Genomic DNA, 18767 nt, shown 5'->3' on the forward strand with positions numbered 1-18767 from the left:
ATAATACCCTCTGCAAGGGTATAAAAACACTTTATTTTACATTGAAGACAATTTAACTATCTTTAAAATGAGCTATGATAAATATATATTTTTTTACTTTTTAGGGTTAAGTGCTGAAAAATTTAATACTATTTTGTATTAACAACGCGAAAACTTTGTGAACGCAGTAGTTCGAGACGATTTTAATTTGCGAAAAATTGTGAAACTATGTCGAAAGCGCGACGAAAAGGAGTGGCTACGATGATGTTCGATGGATCACTAACAATTATATTTCAATAATTTCTCTTAGAACCTAACTTATGCTACGGTGGCGAGAGACGGGGCGAATTCGCAAGAGCGAACAGACGAAAGCTTTATTGGCTCCCGCTCTCGCCCTACAACTAGTGATTTAAATACAAGCGCTGAGTGCGCAAACACCGCCCCCTCTGAAGGGACGACGTCCTTCAGCCCAGAACGGGCAACAGGGCCAGTCGGTGGACAGCTCGCCGATATTCGCCGTCCTGCGTCCTGACGTCCGCCACTCGAACCTTGCTATCGGCGCCGGCGTGCACCGCTACCACTCGTCCGATCCTCCACTGCTGGGGCGGAAGATTGTCTTCTGCGACGACGACGAGCGCTCCCACGACGAGGTTGGGCTCCCCCTGGTGCCACTTGGACCGCTGCTGGAGGCTGGAGATGTACTCCCGGGACCATCGCTGCCAGAACCTGTGCCTGAGAGACGAGACACCTCGCCATCGTCGCAAGCAGGTCAGGCTGATCTGGTCCGGGAGCGCCGCTGATGGTGGGGCCAGAAGAGGGCCGCCGATGAGCAGATGCCCGGGGGTCAGGGCCTCGCCGTCGTTCGGGTCGCTGCTTAGAGCGCCGAGGGGCCTGGAGTTGAGCACGGCCTCCACGCTGGTGAGCAGAGTTCCGAGCTCCTCCGCGGTCAAGAGGTCTTGGCCTACCGTCCGAAGGAACAGGTGCTTTGCAGACTTCACACCTGCCTCCCATAGTCCGCCGAAGTGCGGTGCTCTGGGCGGTATGAACGCAAACTCGCATCCTTTTTTTGATGCGAATGTTTCGATACCGCCCCCCTGCTCCTCCAGACGGGCTCGGAACTCTCTCATGTGGCGATCTGCGCCGACGAAATTGGTGGCGTTGTCGCACCACACCTTTTCCGGAATCCCGCGACGACTCACGAACCTTTGAAATGCCAACAAGAACGCATCAGTGGTTAGGTCAGACACTAATTCTAAGTGGACCGCTTTGGACGCAAAACAGACGAACAAGGCCACGTACGACTTGTACGGTGGCTTACCACGGATACGATACGTTGTGCTGAAGGGACCACAAAAATCAACGCCACAAATATTGAACGGGCGGAGAGCTCGAAGTCTATCTGCTGGCAAGTTTCCCATAATTTGCGTCAAAAGTTGCGGCTTACAGCGAAAGCAGCGCATGCACGACCGAACTGTTCGTCGGCAGACTTCTTGAGCATTAACTAGCCAGATTTTCTCGCGCAGACGACTTACGAGAGCTCGTGGGCCAGCGTGACAGTTCGTAACGTGCAGGTATGACACATAGGATCTGACGAACTGTGAGCTTTTAGACAGCAACAACGGGAATTTGGCTTCGTACGGGATAGGAGCATTCAATAACCGACCCCCAACTCGTAGCAATGTCGAGGAGCACCAATCCGATTTGTTTTCCTGAAGAAAAGGGTTTAACTTTTGAATATTCGTTGCTACCGGTTTATTCTGCCGAATTTTACTTATGTCGTCCCTGAACTCGTGAAATTGGACAACTTCGACAATTTTATCAAAAGCGAAATCCAGTTCTCTTGGCGAAATACTTTTTTCAAAGGGCTTCGACACCTTTCTGCACCTTTGAATAAAACGAAAAACCCACACGAAAACTCTCAGAAGCTTCAGGTGCGACGAAAAAGACTCTATTTTCTGAAGCACATAATTTGGCTCTGGGCTGACTACGAGAGCTATTGCCGATTTGCGTAGCTCCATCGACATTACATCAGCCGGCAGTTCGAAATGTTTATTTACAGGCCAATTATTTTCTGAGTCTAGCAAGAACGAAGGCCCACCGAACCAAATGGACGTTGTAAGCTCCTCTACGTCACATCCTCGGGACACTATATCTGCTGGGTTGACTTTCGTGGGAACGTGTCTCCAAATTGCTTTCTCCGACCACTCCTGAATTTCTGCAACCCGGTTCGAAACAAAAACCGACAACGACGAGGGATGGGTTTTAATCCAGTGTCAAGTGATCTCGGAGTCTGTCCACAGGAAAACATTCTCAATGGGAGAATTTAGCAATGGCCTGACACGATTATAGAGATCTGCTAAAAGGTGAGCTGCACACAGCTCAAGGCGAGGCAAAGTTTTCGTCTTGAGGGGAGCTACTTTCGATTTGGCGGTCAATAAATACACTTTCAAACCTTCAGCAGTTTGAGTCCGAATGTAGATGCACGCTCCATACGCTCGCATGGAAGCGTCAGCGAAACCATGTATTTGAATCGGGACTTGTGGATCTGTGTTGACGAATCGCGATACCTTAATTTTAGGCAGCTGCAGAAGCGTCGCTTTAAACGTCTCCCACGACGTGAGCAACTGCATCGGTAGCGACTCGTCCCAATCTAATTTTCGAAGCCACAGTTCCTGCAACAACATCTTTGCCTTTGTGACCAAAGGACACAAGAGGCCAAGTGGGTCGAAAAGTCGAGCAGTCACCGACAAAATATTTCGTTTTGTCGCGCGAAGATCCAGGAAAGAGTCATCCAACCGAAATTGAAAGTAATCTTTAACCGGTAACCAAACCACGCCAAGGGTCTTGGTTACGTCTGAGTCTGCCATAAGTGGCATTACAGCGCTATCAGATGCGGATAACTCTGGGCAGTTTGAAAACCACTTTGCCAATTCAAAGCCTGCCTCTTGCAAGACCTGAGAAACTTCGTCTCGAAGGCTTTGCAGGTCCTCAACGCATCCGGCGCCAGTCAACAAATCGTCAACATAAAAATCATGCTGAATAACCTTTGCGGCTTTTGGATGAGTTGCTTGCGCCATCTCTCCTAGCCGCATTAAACACCGAATCGCCAAAAAGGGTGCTGGCGAAGTTCCATATGTAACGGTGTTCAACTTAAAGATTTTCAGGGACTCAGAAGGATCTCGTCTCCATACTATGAGCTGGAAGTTACGATCAGCTTCGTCCACCATCACTTGGCGATACATCTTTTTGACGTCGGCCGCAAGGGCAAACTTATGCAATCTAAACCGAAGCAGAGTCGAGTACAGCTCCTCTTGAATAGTTGGGCTTACCATCAAGATGTCATTCAACGCTACCTGCGTAGAAGTACGGCTCGATGCATCGAAAACTACTCTCAACTTAGTTGAAGTACTTTGTGGCCGTAAAACGCATTGGTGCGGAATGAAATAGTGCGGAGTATTCGGAATTTTGTCATTGGTGGAAGACATGTGGCCCAGTGAAACATATTCCTCCATGAATTCAATATACATCTTCTTCAGCGAAGGGTCCTTTGACAATTTCCTTTCTAGCGACAAAAATCTACGTTTCGCAACTTCGTATGACGAACCAAGAGTATTTGGGTCAGATTTAAACGGCAAACGAACCGAAAATCTACCGGACGACAATCTTTGAGTATTTTTCTCAAAGTGTTGTTGACAGAGTTGTTGCTCAGGAGCATGGACTTTAGCCTTGGGCGGCAAGTCCTCCACAGACCAAAATTTCTGCAGGGTTGTGTCAATTGACTCCAACGCTTCCTCCTGGCAGCTGAGATGTACCATTTTTTCAGCGTTTTTATTATTTTCAGAGGCACATCTGCCTGACACTATCCAGCCGAGAACTGTCTTTTGTAGGATGGGGAATTCAGGCCCCTGCTTTATCTGGCCAATAGATAAAAGTTCAAAGAATGTTTCAGCGCCGATAAGCATATCTATTTTTTGGGGCTTGAAGAAGAATGGATCTGCCAACTGAATATTTTCAGGCATCCTCCACCCGCTGGTGTTCACCGCTTGATCCGGATGATAACCAGAAATATTTTTCATAATCCAAAAATCGGACGACAATTGGCTGTTCCCTATTCGCGACTTCACAATCGTGTGTATTTTTTTTGTGGCTTGGGCATTAGTTCCACCAATGCCTCGCAAGCTCATGCACACGTCCTCTCTTGTAATTTTGAGCCTCTGAGCGAGCTCGTCGGTTACAAAGTTTAATTGTGAACCAGAGTCGAGCAACGCTCGAGCTAATACAAACTCGCCGCTTTTTGTTTGGACGCTCACAACAGCAGTTGCAAGAATGACTCGATCCGATGCATTCGCATGCAAAACATGCGAAGTGGATGGAGACTCCTGCATGAGCGTGGGCTGAGAAGGAGGTGGCAACGCGAGATTTGTGTTTGGGGCATATATATGTAGCAAAGTGTGATGTGAGGAATTGCACACTCTACATCTGTTCGATTTGCATTTTTTGACCGTGTGACCCTTTCTTAAACAGTTAATGCATAAGGGTGCTCTTTTAGCGAAATCGAATCTTTGCTGAACTGTCAGGGCTGCGAAGGAAGCGCAGTTTCCAATCTGATGTTCAGCTGAGTTGCAATACATGCATTGAACAGAGTCGTTCCTGGCAGCGACAAACGAAAAACTCCTATTTCCATTCTTCTTAGGGTTAGATTGGGCCTGCTGAACAGTTTTGGGCTTGGAAGCCTCTTCTGCTACCATGTGTTGGTATCGCCTGTTGAGGGCCGCCTCACATTCGCTCCAAAGTGGAAGCGAAGTATAATCTAACTGTTCTTCCCATTTTCTTTTAGTTCCTGCATCGACCTTGCTCATTACCAGATGTATTAAAATGGCATTAGTAATGCGTCTATCATCCCCAATAGACAGCAAGGAGTCATACAAGGCTGTGACCGTGTCGATGAGGGTTCTCAAGGCTGTAGCTGAAGGCTGGGAAATTTTTTGCAAATTAAAAAGTGTCGATATGTTGTCAAAAAAAATAAGACAATCATTATCGTACACCCGCTTCAGGCTAGCAAGGGCTTTGGGATAATTTTCCGCAGTGACTTGGAAGGCCCTAACTGTTCCTAAAGCGTCTCCAGCTAAACACGAAATTAAATGATTGAATTTTTCAATATCGTGTAAAGTGTCATCTTTGTCAACGAAAGTTTCGAAAAGGCTTATAAAATTTTTAAATTCGGAGTGTTTTCCGCTAAAAGTTGGGAGTGCAACGCTCGGCAGACGGCATTGAGGCGGGCGATTTGCTGGCGGAGCGGATTTCTCGATATTATTTTGTTTGGACTTATTTAAAATTGAAATCAGCAATGACTTTGTCATTACGGCCCTCTCTTCCAACTCTTCGCGGTATACATCTTTTGTATCTTTCACTTCTATTTGGTTTTGCAAAAGTGAAGCATTTTCAATGTGCGTATTTAGAATCTCTAATCGACACTCAAGCTCGACTGGATTTATAGATAATTTAGCTTCTTTTAAGTGGCGATAAGTTCGGTTAATACTTTTCATGCAAACATCTCGTTGATGTTTAAGCTCTTCGATATCCTTAGTTGCCATTGCGTTTATTTGTATTTATTTAGTTGGTATCGAAGAGGTGTTAAATATTTATTTTTATTAAATTATTTTTTTTTTTTTTTTTGTTAAATAATAAAATAAAATCAACGATCGCACACGGTGTAAGGGAGCTAAGTGCCGAGAGAATTACAGCGAAAAATCTAAATAGGGTTTTTATATTTTTTTTTTATATAAACCCTGCGACAGTATATGCCGCACGCACGCACTGTAGGGGAGTTACCGCTCAAGCTCAAGCGTACCGACAAAACGAACAAACGTTTAGGCAGACCGAAAATTGCACTGCTGCAGCGATCGAGAACGAAAACGACAAAAGATAACTCGAAATAGCGGCAGCGGTGTCGGTGTGCGTGTGTATGTGTACGCGGCTAGCGGTTCTTCCTATGCAGATGCTAACGGAGAATGATACACTGACCGATAACTAAGGGCAACGAATATATAAGCCTGATGCCAAAATGCGCGCAAAATTATGAAAAGCGCGGAAAATTGGAAAAGCGCGGGAAAATTCTGAAAAGCGCGGGAAATGTTCGTACAAACTGCAGCGAAAGTTATTGCCGCTAATTTTCTGAGAGCTTCAATTTTTACAATTTGCACTTTTTTTTTTTCCAGCTATTTTTATTTATACCCTAAATTGGTGCTCACTACGACGAAAGTTGGGGGAATTAAGTTCGCACTAATTGGGTCGACGACGAGTATTTTATTGCTTGTTCTTTGGCCAAAGCGATTCACATATAATTCGAAATAGATTATGTTTATTGTAGAATTTTGGTTGTTAGTACATGCAAATTTTTATTTCTTGGTTAGAATGCTCACTATCTACCGATTTTTACACGAATGCAAAAAGTTGAAAGATGGGCCAAAACACAATTGACAAAACGCCACAGATTAACTTTCAACTTTTGGCACTCTATACCTGGATGGCCGACTTGATAATTGCAACTTCCTTTTTGTCTTCCATTTGGCGGCAGCAGCAAATTGAGCAATTAAAATTGCCGAAACGTCAGGCGCAACTTCAAGAACGGCAGAAAATTTCCAGCGACGAAATTATTGAATTTAATTTGTTGGCCGAACCGACACGAATAAATTGGTTTTTGTTGGTATTGTTTATAGTTTTCACCGACAAAAAATATTAAAACTCGCGAACTCTACTGCTGATCACGTCGGGGTCACCATGAAAATTTAATACTATTTTGTATTAACAACGCGAAAACTTTGTGAACGCAGTAGTTCGAGACGATTTTAATTTGCGAAAAATTGTGAAACTATGTCGAAAGCGCGACGAAAAGGAGTGGCTACGATGATGTTCGATGGATCACTAACAATTATATTTCAATAATTTCTCTTAGAACCTAACTTATGCTACGGTGGCGAGAGACGGGGCGAATTCGCAAGAGCGAACAGACGAAAGCTTTATTGGCTCCCGCTCTCGCCCTACAACTAGTGATTTAAATACAAGCGCTGAGTGCGCAAACAAGTGCTTAAAAGTGAAATATCACATACAACCCTGCTCCAGTTTTCACTTGTGAAAGATTTGCACGGAATCTAAGTTCCCTCTGTTAATTCTCTGTTAACTTCCGCAAAAAACTCACGGGAACTTTTCGCCAAGCATCTGGCTGACGGATTCAGATCCGCAACATGATGTGATTCCTTTAAAAATTAATTCCTTGATCAGTTAACTACCAAAATAACCTGCCGACTGCGCGTGATTTTGATTCAGCTCTCGAGAATTGCGGTTTGGACTTAAGGGGGGGACCCTCATTAAGACCTCCGAAAAAGCACCAATTTTGGGATTTTTTCTCGGATGAAAAACTTTAATCGTTTTGTAGTTTATAGGGTAGCTCAATACATGTTTAAACAGTTTACAAACATTATTCCAGAAAAAAAAAAACATTTTAATATTGGATTGTACACTGTGTCCATGGAACCTCAATTTCATTTAAAAATATATCAAAAAACACTTTGTTACATTGAAGACAATTTAACTATCTTTAAAATGAGCTATGATAAATAAATATATTTTTACTTTTTTGAGTTTAAGAGCTTATAAGTGAAATATCACATACAGCCCTGTTCCAATTTTCACTTCCGAAAGATTCACACGGATTCGAATTTCCCCATACCTATTCCAATTTTTACTTCCGAAAGATTTGCACGGAATCTAAGTTGCGGTTTGGTCGCAAGGGGGGGACCCTCATTAAGACCTCCGAAAAAGCACCAGTTTTGGGATTTTTTCTCGGATGAAAAACTTTAATCGTTTTGTAGTTTATAGGGTAGCTCAATACATGTTTTAACAGTTTACAAACATTCTTCCAGACCAAAAAAACACTTTAGTATTGTATTGTACACTGTGTCCATGTAGCCTCAATTTCATTTAAAACAAGAAAAAAAGTAAACTTCGGCAAGCCTAAGTGTAAAGTTGGATGTATGTATGTTAGACTTGATTTTATAAACACAAGAAAAGAGTGCACTGTAATGTTAATATATATTGGGCTTTATTATTTCGTCCGTTTAGATCGGGACTCATTTTTAGAATGCTCACACTTAAGACTAATGTTGGCTTGGCTTACAATTCATATAGCTGCACAGCAGCGCCGCGGCCAACGCTTATGTATCTCAATATATATGTTAATGTATACGTAAGTGTATTTAGGCGGCGCAAGCAGCGGCCGCGCATGAGAGAGAGAGTGTTATGCTCACATGGTAAACAAATGCTACAATGTTACAGTGATATAAGCGGTACAGTGTGTACCCTATATATGAGCATACTACATAAGTTCATATACCCTTGCAGCTATTCCAAGAATTAAATGTATTTTAAACATTAAAATTATGATTTACTTGCGTATATTTTTCCGATTGTTCCTATGGGAGCTATATGATATAGTCGTCCGATTTTGATGGAATTTAAACCGTAATTCTAAAATATTTAACCATAACTATATGTCGAAGAACTAAACAAAAAATTAAAAAACAACAAAGTTATAAGATTTTTTATTTATTTTTTCGATTGTTCCCATGGGAGCTATATGCTATGCTTATATACTACGTGCAATAGAAAGACAACTTTTGGGAAAGTTTCAGGCAGATAGCTTTCAAACTGAGAGACAAGTTTGCGAAGAAACGGACGGACAGACGGACATGGCTAGATCGACTCGCCTAGTGATGCTGATCAAGAATACATATAATTTATTTGCAAACTTCTGACTGAAATTAAAATACCCTCTGCAAGGGTATAAAAACACTTTATTTTACATTGAAGACAATTTAACTATCTTTAAAATGAGCTATGATAAATATATATTTTTTTACTTTTTAGGGTTAAGTGCTTAAAAGTGAAATATCACATACAACCCTGCTCCAGTTTTCACTTGTGAAAGATTTGCACGGAATCTAAGTTCCCTCTGTTAATTCTCTGTTAAATTCCGCAAAAAACTCACGGGAACTTTTCGACAAGCATCTGGCTGACGGATTCAGATCCGCAACATGATGTGATTCCTTTAAAAATTAATTCCTTGATAAGTTAACTACCAAAACAACCTGCCGACTGCGCGTGATTTTGATTTAGCTCTCGAGAATTGCGGTTTGGACTTAAGGGGGCGACCCTCATTAAGACCTCCGAAAAAGCACCAATTTTGGGATTTTTTCTCGGATGAAAAACTTTAATCGTTTTGTAGTTTATAGGGTAGCTCAATACATGTTTAAACAGTTTACAAACATTATTACAAAAAAAAAAAACATTTTTAATATTGGATTGTACACTGTGTCCATGGAACCTCAATTTCATTTAAAAATATATCAAAAAACACTTTGTTACATTGAAGACAATTTAACTTTCTTTAAAATGAGCTATGATAAATAAATATATTTTTACTTTTTAGAGTTTAAGAGCTTATAAGTAAAATATCACATACAGCCCTGTTCCAATTTTCACTTCCGAAAGATTCACACGGATTTGAATTTCCCCATACCTATTCCAATTTTTACTTCCGAAAGATTTGCATGAAATCTAAGTTGCGGTTTGGTCTTATGGGGGGGGACCCTCATTAAGACCTCCGAAAAAGCACCAGTTTTGGGATTTTTTCTCGGATGAAAAACTTTAATCGTTTTGTAGTTTATAGGGTAGCTCAATACATGTTTTAACAGTTTACAAACATTCTTCCAGACCAAAAAAACACTTTAGTATTGTATTGTACACTGTGTCCATGTAGCCTCAATTTCATTTAAAACAAGAAAAAAAGCAAACTTCGGCAAGCCTAAGTTCATATACCCTTGCAGCTATTCCAAGAATTAAATGTATTTTAAACATTAAAATTATGATTTACTTGCGTATATTTTTAAAAACATTGAAGCTATGATGATTTGCAGCTCAATTATTAGATAGTTAATTTATATATTTTTATTATTGATGAAATTTAAACCGTAATTCTAAAATATTTAACCATTACTATATGTCGAAGAACTAAAAAAAGAAATTAAAAAACAGCAAAGATATAATTTTTTTTTGTATTTTTTTTCCGATTGTTCCTATGGGAGCTATATGATATAGTCGTCCGATTTTGATGGAATTTAAACCGTAATTCTGAAATATTTAACCATATCTATATGTCGAAGAACTAAACAAAAAATTAAAAAACAACAAAGTTATAAGATTTTTTTATTTATTTTTTCGATTGTTCCCATGGGAGCTATATGCTATGCTTATATACTACGTGCAATAGAAAGACAACTTTTGGGAAAGTTTCAGGCAGATAGTTTTTAAACTGAGAGACAAGTTTGCGAGGAAACGGACGGACAGACGGACATGGCTAGATCGACTCGCCTAGTGATGCTGATCAAGAATATATATAATTTATTGGGTCGGAAATGTCTCCTTCACTGCGTTGCAAACTTCTGACTGAAATTATAATACCATCTGCAAGGGTATAAATATATCTAAAAACACAATTTGTTACATTGAAGACATTTTAACTATCTTTAAAATGAGCTATGATATTTATATATATATTTACTTTTTAGGGTTAAGTGCTTATAAGTGAAATACCACATACAGCCCTGTTCCAGTTTTCACACGGATTCGAATACACTGTGTCCATGGAACCACAATTTCATTAAAAATATTTCCAACAAGAAAGGAAGCAACTTCGGCAGGCCAAAGTTCATATACCCTTGCAGCTATTGCAAAAACTAAATATTCTTAAAATTATGATTTACTTGCGTATATGTTTAGAAACTTTGAAGCTATGATGATTTAATATGATGATTAATTAATCGATAATTCCTTTGGCAGCTATATAATATAGTTTTCCGATTTTAATAAAATTAAAAGCGTTTTTCTAAACTATCAAATAATTACAAAGTCTAAAAGAATTGAAAAAAAAATTACAAAATAGAAAAGTTTCATTTCAAACAAAATGTTTTTATATATTATTGTTTTTATAGGAGCTATATGATATAGTCATCCGATTTTGATGAAATTTAAACCGTAATTCTGAATTTTTAACCATTACTATATGTCGAAGAACGACAAAAAAAAATTAAAAAACAACAAAGTTATAATTTTTTTCCTTTATTTTTCCGATTGTTTCTATGTGAGCTGTAGTTGTCCGACAGACGTACGGACAGACGGACGGACTGACAGACGGACGGACTGACAGACGGACGGACTGACAGACGGACGGACAGACGGACATGGTTAGATCGACTCTCCTAGTGATACTGATCAAGAATATATATACTTTATAGGGTCGGAAATGTCTCCTTCACTGCGTTGCAAACTTCTGACTGAAGTTATAATACCCTCTGCAAGGGTATAAAAACACTTTATTTTACATTGAAGACAATTTAACTATCTTTAAAATGAGCTATGATAAATATATATTTTTTTACTTTTTAGGGTTAAGTGCTTAAAAGTGAAATATCACATACAACCCTGCTCCAGTTTTCACTTGTGAAAGATTTGCACGGAATCTAAGTTCCCTCTGTTAATTCTCTGTTAACTTCCGCAAAAAACTCACGGGAACTTTTCGCCAAGCATCTGGCTGACGGATTCAGATCCGCAACATGATGTGATTCCTTTAAAAATTAATTCCTTGATAAGTTAACTACCAAAACAACCTGCCGACTGCGCGTGATTTTGATTTAGCTCTCGAGAATTGCGGTTTGGACTTAAGGGGGGGGCCCTCATTAAGACCTCCGAAAAAGCACCAATTTTGGGATTTTTTCTCGGATGAAAAACTTTAATCGTTTTGTAGTTTATAGGGTAGCTCAATACATGTTTAAACAGTTTACAAACATTATTCCAGAAAAAAAAAACATTTTAAATATTGGATTGTACACTGTGTCCATTGAACCTCAATTTCATTTAAAAATATATCAAAAAACACTTTGTTACATTGAAGACAATTTAACTATCTTTAAAATGAGCTATGATAAATAAATATATTTTTACTTTTTAGAGTTTAAGAGCTTAAAAGTAAAATATCACATACAGCCCTGTTCCAATTTTCACTTCCGAAAGATTCACACGGATTTGAATTTCCCCATACCTATTCCAATTTTTACTTCCGAAAGATTTGCATGAAATCTAAGTTGCGGTTTGGTCTTATGGGGGGGGACCCTCATTAAGACCTCCGAAAAAGCACCAGTTTTGGGATTTTTTCTCGGATGAAAAACTTTAATCGTTTTGTAGTTTATAGGGTAGCTCAATACATGTTTTAACAGTTTACAAACATTATTCCAGAAAAAAAAAACATTTTAAATATTGGATTGTACACTGTGTCCATTGAACCTCAATTTCATTTAAAAATATATCAAAAAACACTTTGTTACATTGAAGACAATTTAACTATCTTTAAAATGAGCTATGATAAATAAATATATTTTTACTTTTTAGAGTTTAAGAGCTTAAAAGTAAAATATCACATACAGCCCTGTTCCAATTTTCACTTCCGAAAGATTCACACGGATTCGAATTTCCCCATACCTATTCCAATTTTTACTTCCGAAAGATTTGCACGGAATCTAAGTTGCAGTTTGGTCGCAAGGGGGGGACCCTCATTAAGACCTCCGAAAAAGCACCAGTTTTGGGATTTTTTCTCGGATGAAAAACTTTAATCGTTTTGTAGTTTATAGGGTAGCTCAATACATGTTTTAACAGTTTACAAACATTCTTCCAGACCAAAAAAACACTTTAGTATTGTATTGTACACTGTGTCCATGTAGCCTCAATTTCATTTAAAACAAGAAAAAAAGTAAACTTCGGCAAGCCTAAGTGTAAAGTTGGATGTATGTATGTTAGACTTGATTTTATAAACACAAGAAAAGAGTGCACTGTAATGTTAATATATATATTGGGCTTTATTATTTCGTCCGTTTAGATCGGGACTCATTTTTAGAATGCTCACACTTAAGACTAATGTTGGCTTGGCTTACAATTCATATAGCTGCACAGCAGCGCCGCGGCCAACGCTTATGTATCTCAATATATATGTTAATGTATACGTAAGTGTATTTAGGCGGCGCAAGCAGCGGCCGCGCATGAGAGAGAGAGTGTTATGCTCACATGGTAACCGAATGGTCGGCCGCGCATGCAGACATGCCGACTCAGCATTTAGGATGTGCATAACATTGTTGTGTGGGTCGAATTGCTTTGCACTTGAAGTTCTGGGAATATTCGGACATAAACAAATGCTACAATGTTACAGTGATATAAGCGGTACAGTGTGTACCCTTCCCAATCTGTTTTATCAACTGAGATGTATGAGCGTATGAACTCGTTAAGTGTTCTGTGGCTTCGCTCCACTGTTCCGACAGTCTGGTGATGGTGTGCAGTAGAATTTATGTTTTTGATATTTAAATTTTTACATAAATCTTCAATTATTGAATTTTTATATTCCGTTCCCATGTCCGTAATGAACGTCTTCATTGGACCGTACTTCAGAATAAAATCTTCGAATATAGCTTTTGCTATTGCTTTTGCACTTTTATTTTGAATTGGTATTGCTACAAGGTATTTTGTTAAATCGCAGATTAAAGTAACTGCGTATTCATTCCCTTGTTCAGACTTAGGTAGTGGACCGATCGTGTCCACGATTACCCTGTCAAAAGCTGTTTGTGGTGTTTCCGTAATTGTTAATGGGGTCTTCGTATGCGTGATTATTTTCGCTTTTTGACATTTTAGACATTTTCGTACGTACTCTGTAATATATCGAGTCATTCCTTTCCAAAAGTATTGTCTTTTGACCTTGGCCAAGGTTTTAGAAATGCCAGTATGACCTCCTTGAATTGGTTCATCATGGTATGTAGACATAATTGCTTCTTTTTCTTTTTCAGAATTTATTAGGGTCACCGGGTTGAGTAGCGCTACTCTCAATGATTTTAATGTTTTATTGCCCATTTCCTTGAAATTATCTATTGAAACGTATTCAAAGATATTTTCCCACGGTGCCACTTTGAGTTGGCTGATTTGATGTATACCGGCTTGCTTCTCAAGCCTTTGGAAAAACTGACCTAAGTCAAGGACTCCATTGGTATATAAATCGCTAACATCATATCTTGCAGTAACTTTTTTTCCCATGTTTAAATAAACATAGCATATTTTTTACATGCAAGGTCACTACTTTACGTACTTCGTCATTGTTTATGACTCCGTATACGTTGGGCTTTGAAGCTTTTTCCATAGATTGCCTAGGCAAGTCTATTTCTTTTTCTCCTGCGCAGGATTTCTGTCTACTTTGATTTCTTGTAGTGACTTTATGTATATTTCCGGTTATATTTTGTAGTTCTTTGATGGTTATTCTTGATAACGCATCAGCTACGTAATTGTCTTTTCCCTTTAAATATATTCGAATTCAGTGATTGTAATGAAGTTTTTATGGCAATGGAGAATATTTAATGCACGCATTCTAAATTCTGGATATTTAGTAGTTATTTCCTCAAGACAGCTATCCAATTCTATCGTGTTAAATGCCATAATTTAAACAAAAATAATTAAAAAAAATTTTTTTTTTAAAGGGGGGTATTAAATTGAACACTCTAATCTTTTGAAAAAGAAAATTTTCTTTTTTTTTTTTATATCTTATCTAGATCGTGTGCTCTACTTAAATACTTCTTCTTTAAACGTTTATTGTGCAATTTGTATATTTTGGTAATAAAATTTGCACTCAAGATATTAAGAGTACATGTACCCAATATAGGTCAATATTGTTTTGTTCTACTTTATTAATAACGTTAGCAGTGGAGTCCACTGACTTAACGTCTACGATTCCCATTTTGGGTAGATGCACTTCTACTATATCGGTATTATTATAATTAATATGATATTCATCAGAGAATTAATCTATTCTATTGTTATTCATTCATATAAAGAGATTTTATGTGGATATACGTAAATATTTCTGTCTAGCTTTTAAGGTCTGAGGAGCACGCAGAAAAATAGCGTCATTAAACAAAAATATAGGAATTTAGTTATTCAAATCTGATTGATTAAATTATTGTCTTGTGGCATAATCGCATAAATTTCATTTTATTAATATTGAAAATTGGAAGAAAAAAAAATTTTGTGTTAATATTCATATAACTGATTTACAATATTTTGCTCTATATAAACCAATATCAGTTATATGTTGTTAGTATATAGCCTAACAGTGGTTAGTGTTTTTCGAGCAGCGCTTTCGCGCATCGGCTCGGGTTTAGAAGTTTATAATTAAAGACAACTTAGGCATTGGTATAAATGCAGCCCTTGTTGCGTTACTTTGCTCGTTTACAAAGTACTCTGTCCAGTTCTTTGATATTTTGTTCATGTGTTTCCTTCTCCTGTGGGGTTGTTGCTATTTTCCTGTAGTCCTTCAATAATCGTCTCTGTTGCAGGAGTTTTACCCTTTTTCCACTCCTTTTTCTTTTGTGGATGGGTTTGCTGGACTCCTGTCGTGCCCTGTACTCAGCTATTGTGAGGGGGCGAGGTCCATCGTTGGGACACAATTCGAGGGCCTCTTGTAATGTTGGTGCGTCCCTTTGCTCAGCAGGAGCAGGTGTCTCCCACGACGGTGCAGAGGGCGGACTGCCTTCCGCACTCATATGCTTCCTTCGTTGGTGTAGCCGGCGGTCTGCCTACCACACTTCAGTTTCCATCGTTGGTGCAGAAGGATTTGCCATTCCTTCCACACATGTCCTGGTCAATTTTTTCCTTTCCTTTTTTTTTTGTGTTCATTTTGTTATTTGTTTTTTTTTTTTTTATTGTTTCTGTAGTCCGGGCCTTTTGGGCTCAGGCGGCGCCGGTGCTGGTCATCGCACAGGCTATTTTCCTTTTTTTTTTTTTTTTTTTTTTTAGTCATTTTGGCTGGAGATTTCAATTGACGATTTTCGAGGGCGGCTCTGGAGAATGTCGGACAGCCGAGGATTAGGAATCGGCTTGCATCGTCCACATTGGACGGCCACACTTTTTAAGCACTGGTCCTAATTAGCCAAACTCGCCGATTTACGCATTTTGGGGCCAAAATAACGAAAATTACACAGCGCGCGGAGACAAAAATTAAACAGTCTCACTTCCTACTCGCGCACATGTCACGGTCGCCATGTAACGTTGGTTGTATGTATGTTAGACTTGATTTTATAAACACAAGAAAAGAGAGCACTGTAATGTTAATATATATATTGGGCTTTATTATTTCGTCCGTTTAGATCGGGACTCATTTTTAGAATGCTCACACCTAAGACTAATGTTGGCTTGGCTTACAATTCATATAGCTGCACGAGCAGCGCCGCGGCCAACGCTTATGTATCTCAATATATATGTTAATGTATACGTAAGTGTATTTAGGCGGCGCAAGCAGCAGCCGCGCATGAGAGAGAGAGTGTTATGCTCACATGGTAACCGAATGGTCGGCCGCGCATGCAGACATGCCGACTCAGCATTTAGGATGTGCATAACATTGTTGTGTGGGTCGAATTGCTTTGCACTTGAAGTGCTGGGAATATTCGGACATAAACAAATGCTACAATGTTACAGTGATATAAGCGGTACAGTGTGTACCCTATATATGAGCATACTACATAAGTTCATATACCCTTGCAGCTATTCCAAGAATTAAATGTATTTTAAACATTAAAATTATGATTTACTTGCGTATATTTTTCCGATTGTTCCTATGGGAGCTATATGATATAGTCGTCCGATTTTGATGGAATTTAAACCGTAATTCTAAAATATTTAACCATAACTATATGTCGAAGAACTAAACAAAAAATTAAAAAACAACAAAGTTATAAGATTTTTTATTTATTTTTTCGATTGTTCCCATGGGAGCTATATGCTATGCCTATATACTACGTGCAATAGAAAGACAACTTTTGGGAAAGTTTCAGGCAGATAGCTTTCAAACTGAGAGACAAGTTTGCGAAGAAACGGACGGACAGACGGACATGGCTAGATCGACTCGCCTAGTGATGCTGATCAAGAATACATATAATTTATTTGCAAACTTCTGACTGAAATTAAAATACCCTCTGCAAGGGTATAAAAACACTTTATTTTACATTGAAGACAATTTAACTATCTTTAAAATGAGCTATGATAAATATATATTTTTTTACTTTTTAGGGTTAAGTGCTTAAAAGTGAAATATCACATACAACCCTGCTCCAGTTTTCACTTGTGAAAGATTTGCACGGAATCTAAGTTCCCTCTGTTAATTCTCTGTTAAATTCCGCAAAAAACTCACGGGAACTTTTCGACAAGCATCTGGCTGACGGATTCAGATCCGCAACATGATGTGATTCCTTTAAAAATTAATTCCTTGATAAGTTAACTACCAAAACAACCTGCCGACTGCGCGTGATTTTGATTTAGCTCTCGAGAATTGCGGTTTGGACTTAAGGGGGCGACCCTCATAAGACCTCCGAAAAAGCACCAATTTTGGGATTTTTTCTCGGATGAAAAACTTTAATCGTTTTGTAGTTTATAGGGTAGCTCAATACATGTTTAAACAGTTTACAAACATTATTACAAAAAAAAAAACATTTTTAATATTGGATTGTACACTGTGTCCATGGAACCTCAATTTCATTTAAAAATATATCAAAAAACACTTTGTTACATTGAAGACAATTTAACTTTCTTTAAAATGAGCTATGATAAATAAATATATTTTTACTTTTTAGAGTTTAAGAGCTTATAAGTAAAATATCACATACAGCCCTGTTCCAATTTTCACTTCCGAAAGATTCACACGGATTTGAATTTCCCCATACCTATTCCAATTTTTACTTCCGAAAGATTTGCATGAAATCTAAGTTGCGGTTTGGTCTTATGGGGGGGGACCCTCATTAAGACCTCCGAAAAAGCACCAGTTTTGGGATTTTTTCTCGGATGAAAAACTTTAATCGTTTTGTAGTTTATAGGGTAGCTCAATACATGTTTTAACAGTTTACAAACATTCTTCCAGACCAAAAAAACACTTTAGTATTGTATTGTACACTGTGTCCATGTAGCCTCAATTTCATTTAAAACAAGAAAAAAAGCAAACTTCGGCAAGCCTAAGTTCATATACCCTTGCAGCTATTCCAAGAATTAAATGTATTTTAAACATTAAAATTATGATTTACTTGCGTATATTTTTAAAAACATTGAAGCTATGATGATTTGCAGCTCAATTATTAGATAGTTAATTTATATATTTTTATTATTGATGAAATTTAAACCGTAATTCTAAAATATTTAACCATTACTATATGTCGAAGAACTAAAAAAAGAAATTAAAAAACAGCAAAGATATAATTTTTTTTTGTATTTTTTTTCCGATTGTTCCTATGGGAGCTATATGATATAGTCGTCCGATTTTGATGGAATTTAAACCGTAATTCTGAAATATTTAACCATATCTATATGTCGAAGAACTAAACAAAAAATTAAAAAACAACAAAGTTATAAGATTTTTTTATTTATTTTTTCGATTGTTCCCATGGGAGCTATATGCTATGCTTATATACTACGTGCAATAGAAAGACAACTTTTGGGAAAGTTTCAGGCAGATAGTTTTTAAACTGAGAGACAAGTTTGCGAGGAAACGGACGGACAGACGGACATGGCTAGATCGACTCGCCTAGTGATGCTGATCAAGAATATATATAATTTATTGGGTCGGAAATGTCTCCTTCACTGCGTTGCAAACTTCTGACTGAAAT

At 38.3% G+C, this 18767-nt stretch overlaps 1 protein-coding gene across 1 annotated transcript; it reads right to left on the reverse strand.

Annotated features, from left to right (window-relative positions):
* Positions 1-209: 209 nt before the first annotated feature.
* Positions 210-6631, reverse strand: LOC128263717 (uncharacterized). The gene is made up of 2 exons (XM_052998808.1): positions 6502-6631; positions 210-1182 (listed from the first exon to the last, which is right to left on the reverse strand). The coding sequence occupies exon 2, from the start codon at positions 1104-1106 to the stop codon at positions 444-446; it is 663 nt and encodes a 220-aa protein (XP_052854768.1). The 5' UTR covers positions 1107-1182; positions 6502-6631; the 3' UTR covers positions 210-443.
* Between the last annotated feature and the right edge of the window lie 12136 nt (positions 6632-18767).

Source organism: Drosophila gunungcola, unplaced genomic scaffold, assembly GCF_025200985.1.
Source record: "Drosophila gunungcola strain Sukarami unplaced genomic scaffold, Dgunungcola_SK_2 000016F, whole genome shotgun sequence".
Classification (NCBI taxonomy): domain Eukaryota; kingdom Metazoa; phylum Arthropoda; class Insecta; order Diptera; family Drosophilidae; genus Drosophila; species Drosophila gunungcola.

Coding starts and splice junctions, on each gene's coding strand:
- LOC128263717 (XM_052998808.1), bottom strand. CDS start 1,106: ATGAGAGAGTTCCGAGCCCGTCTGGAGGAGCAGGGGGGCGGTATCGAA.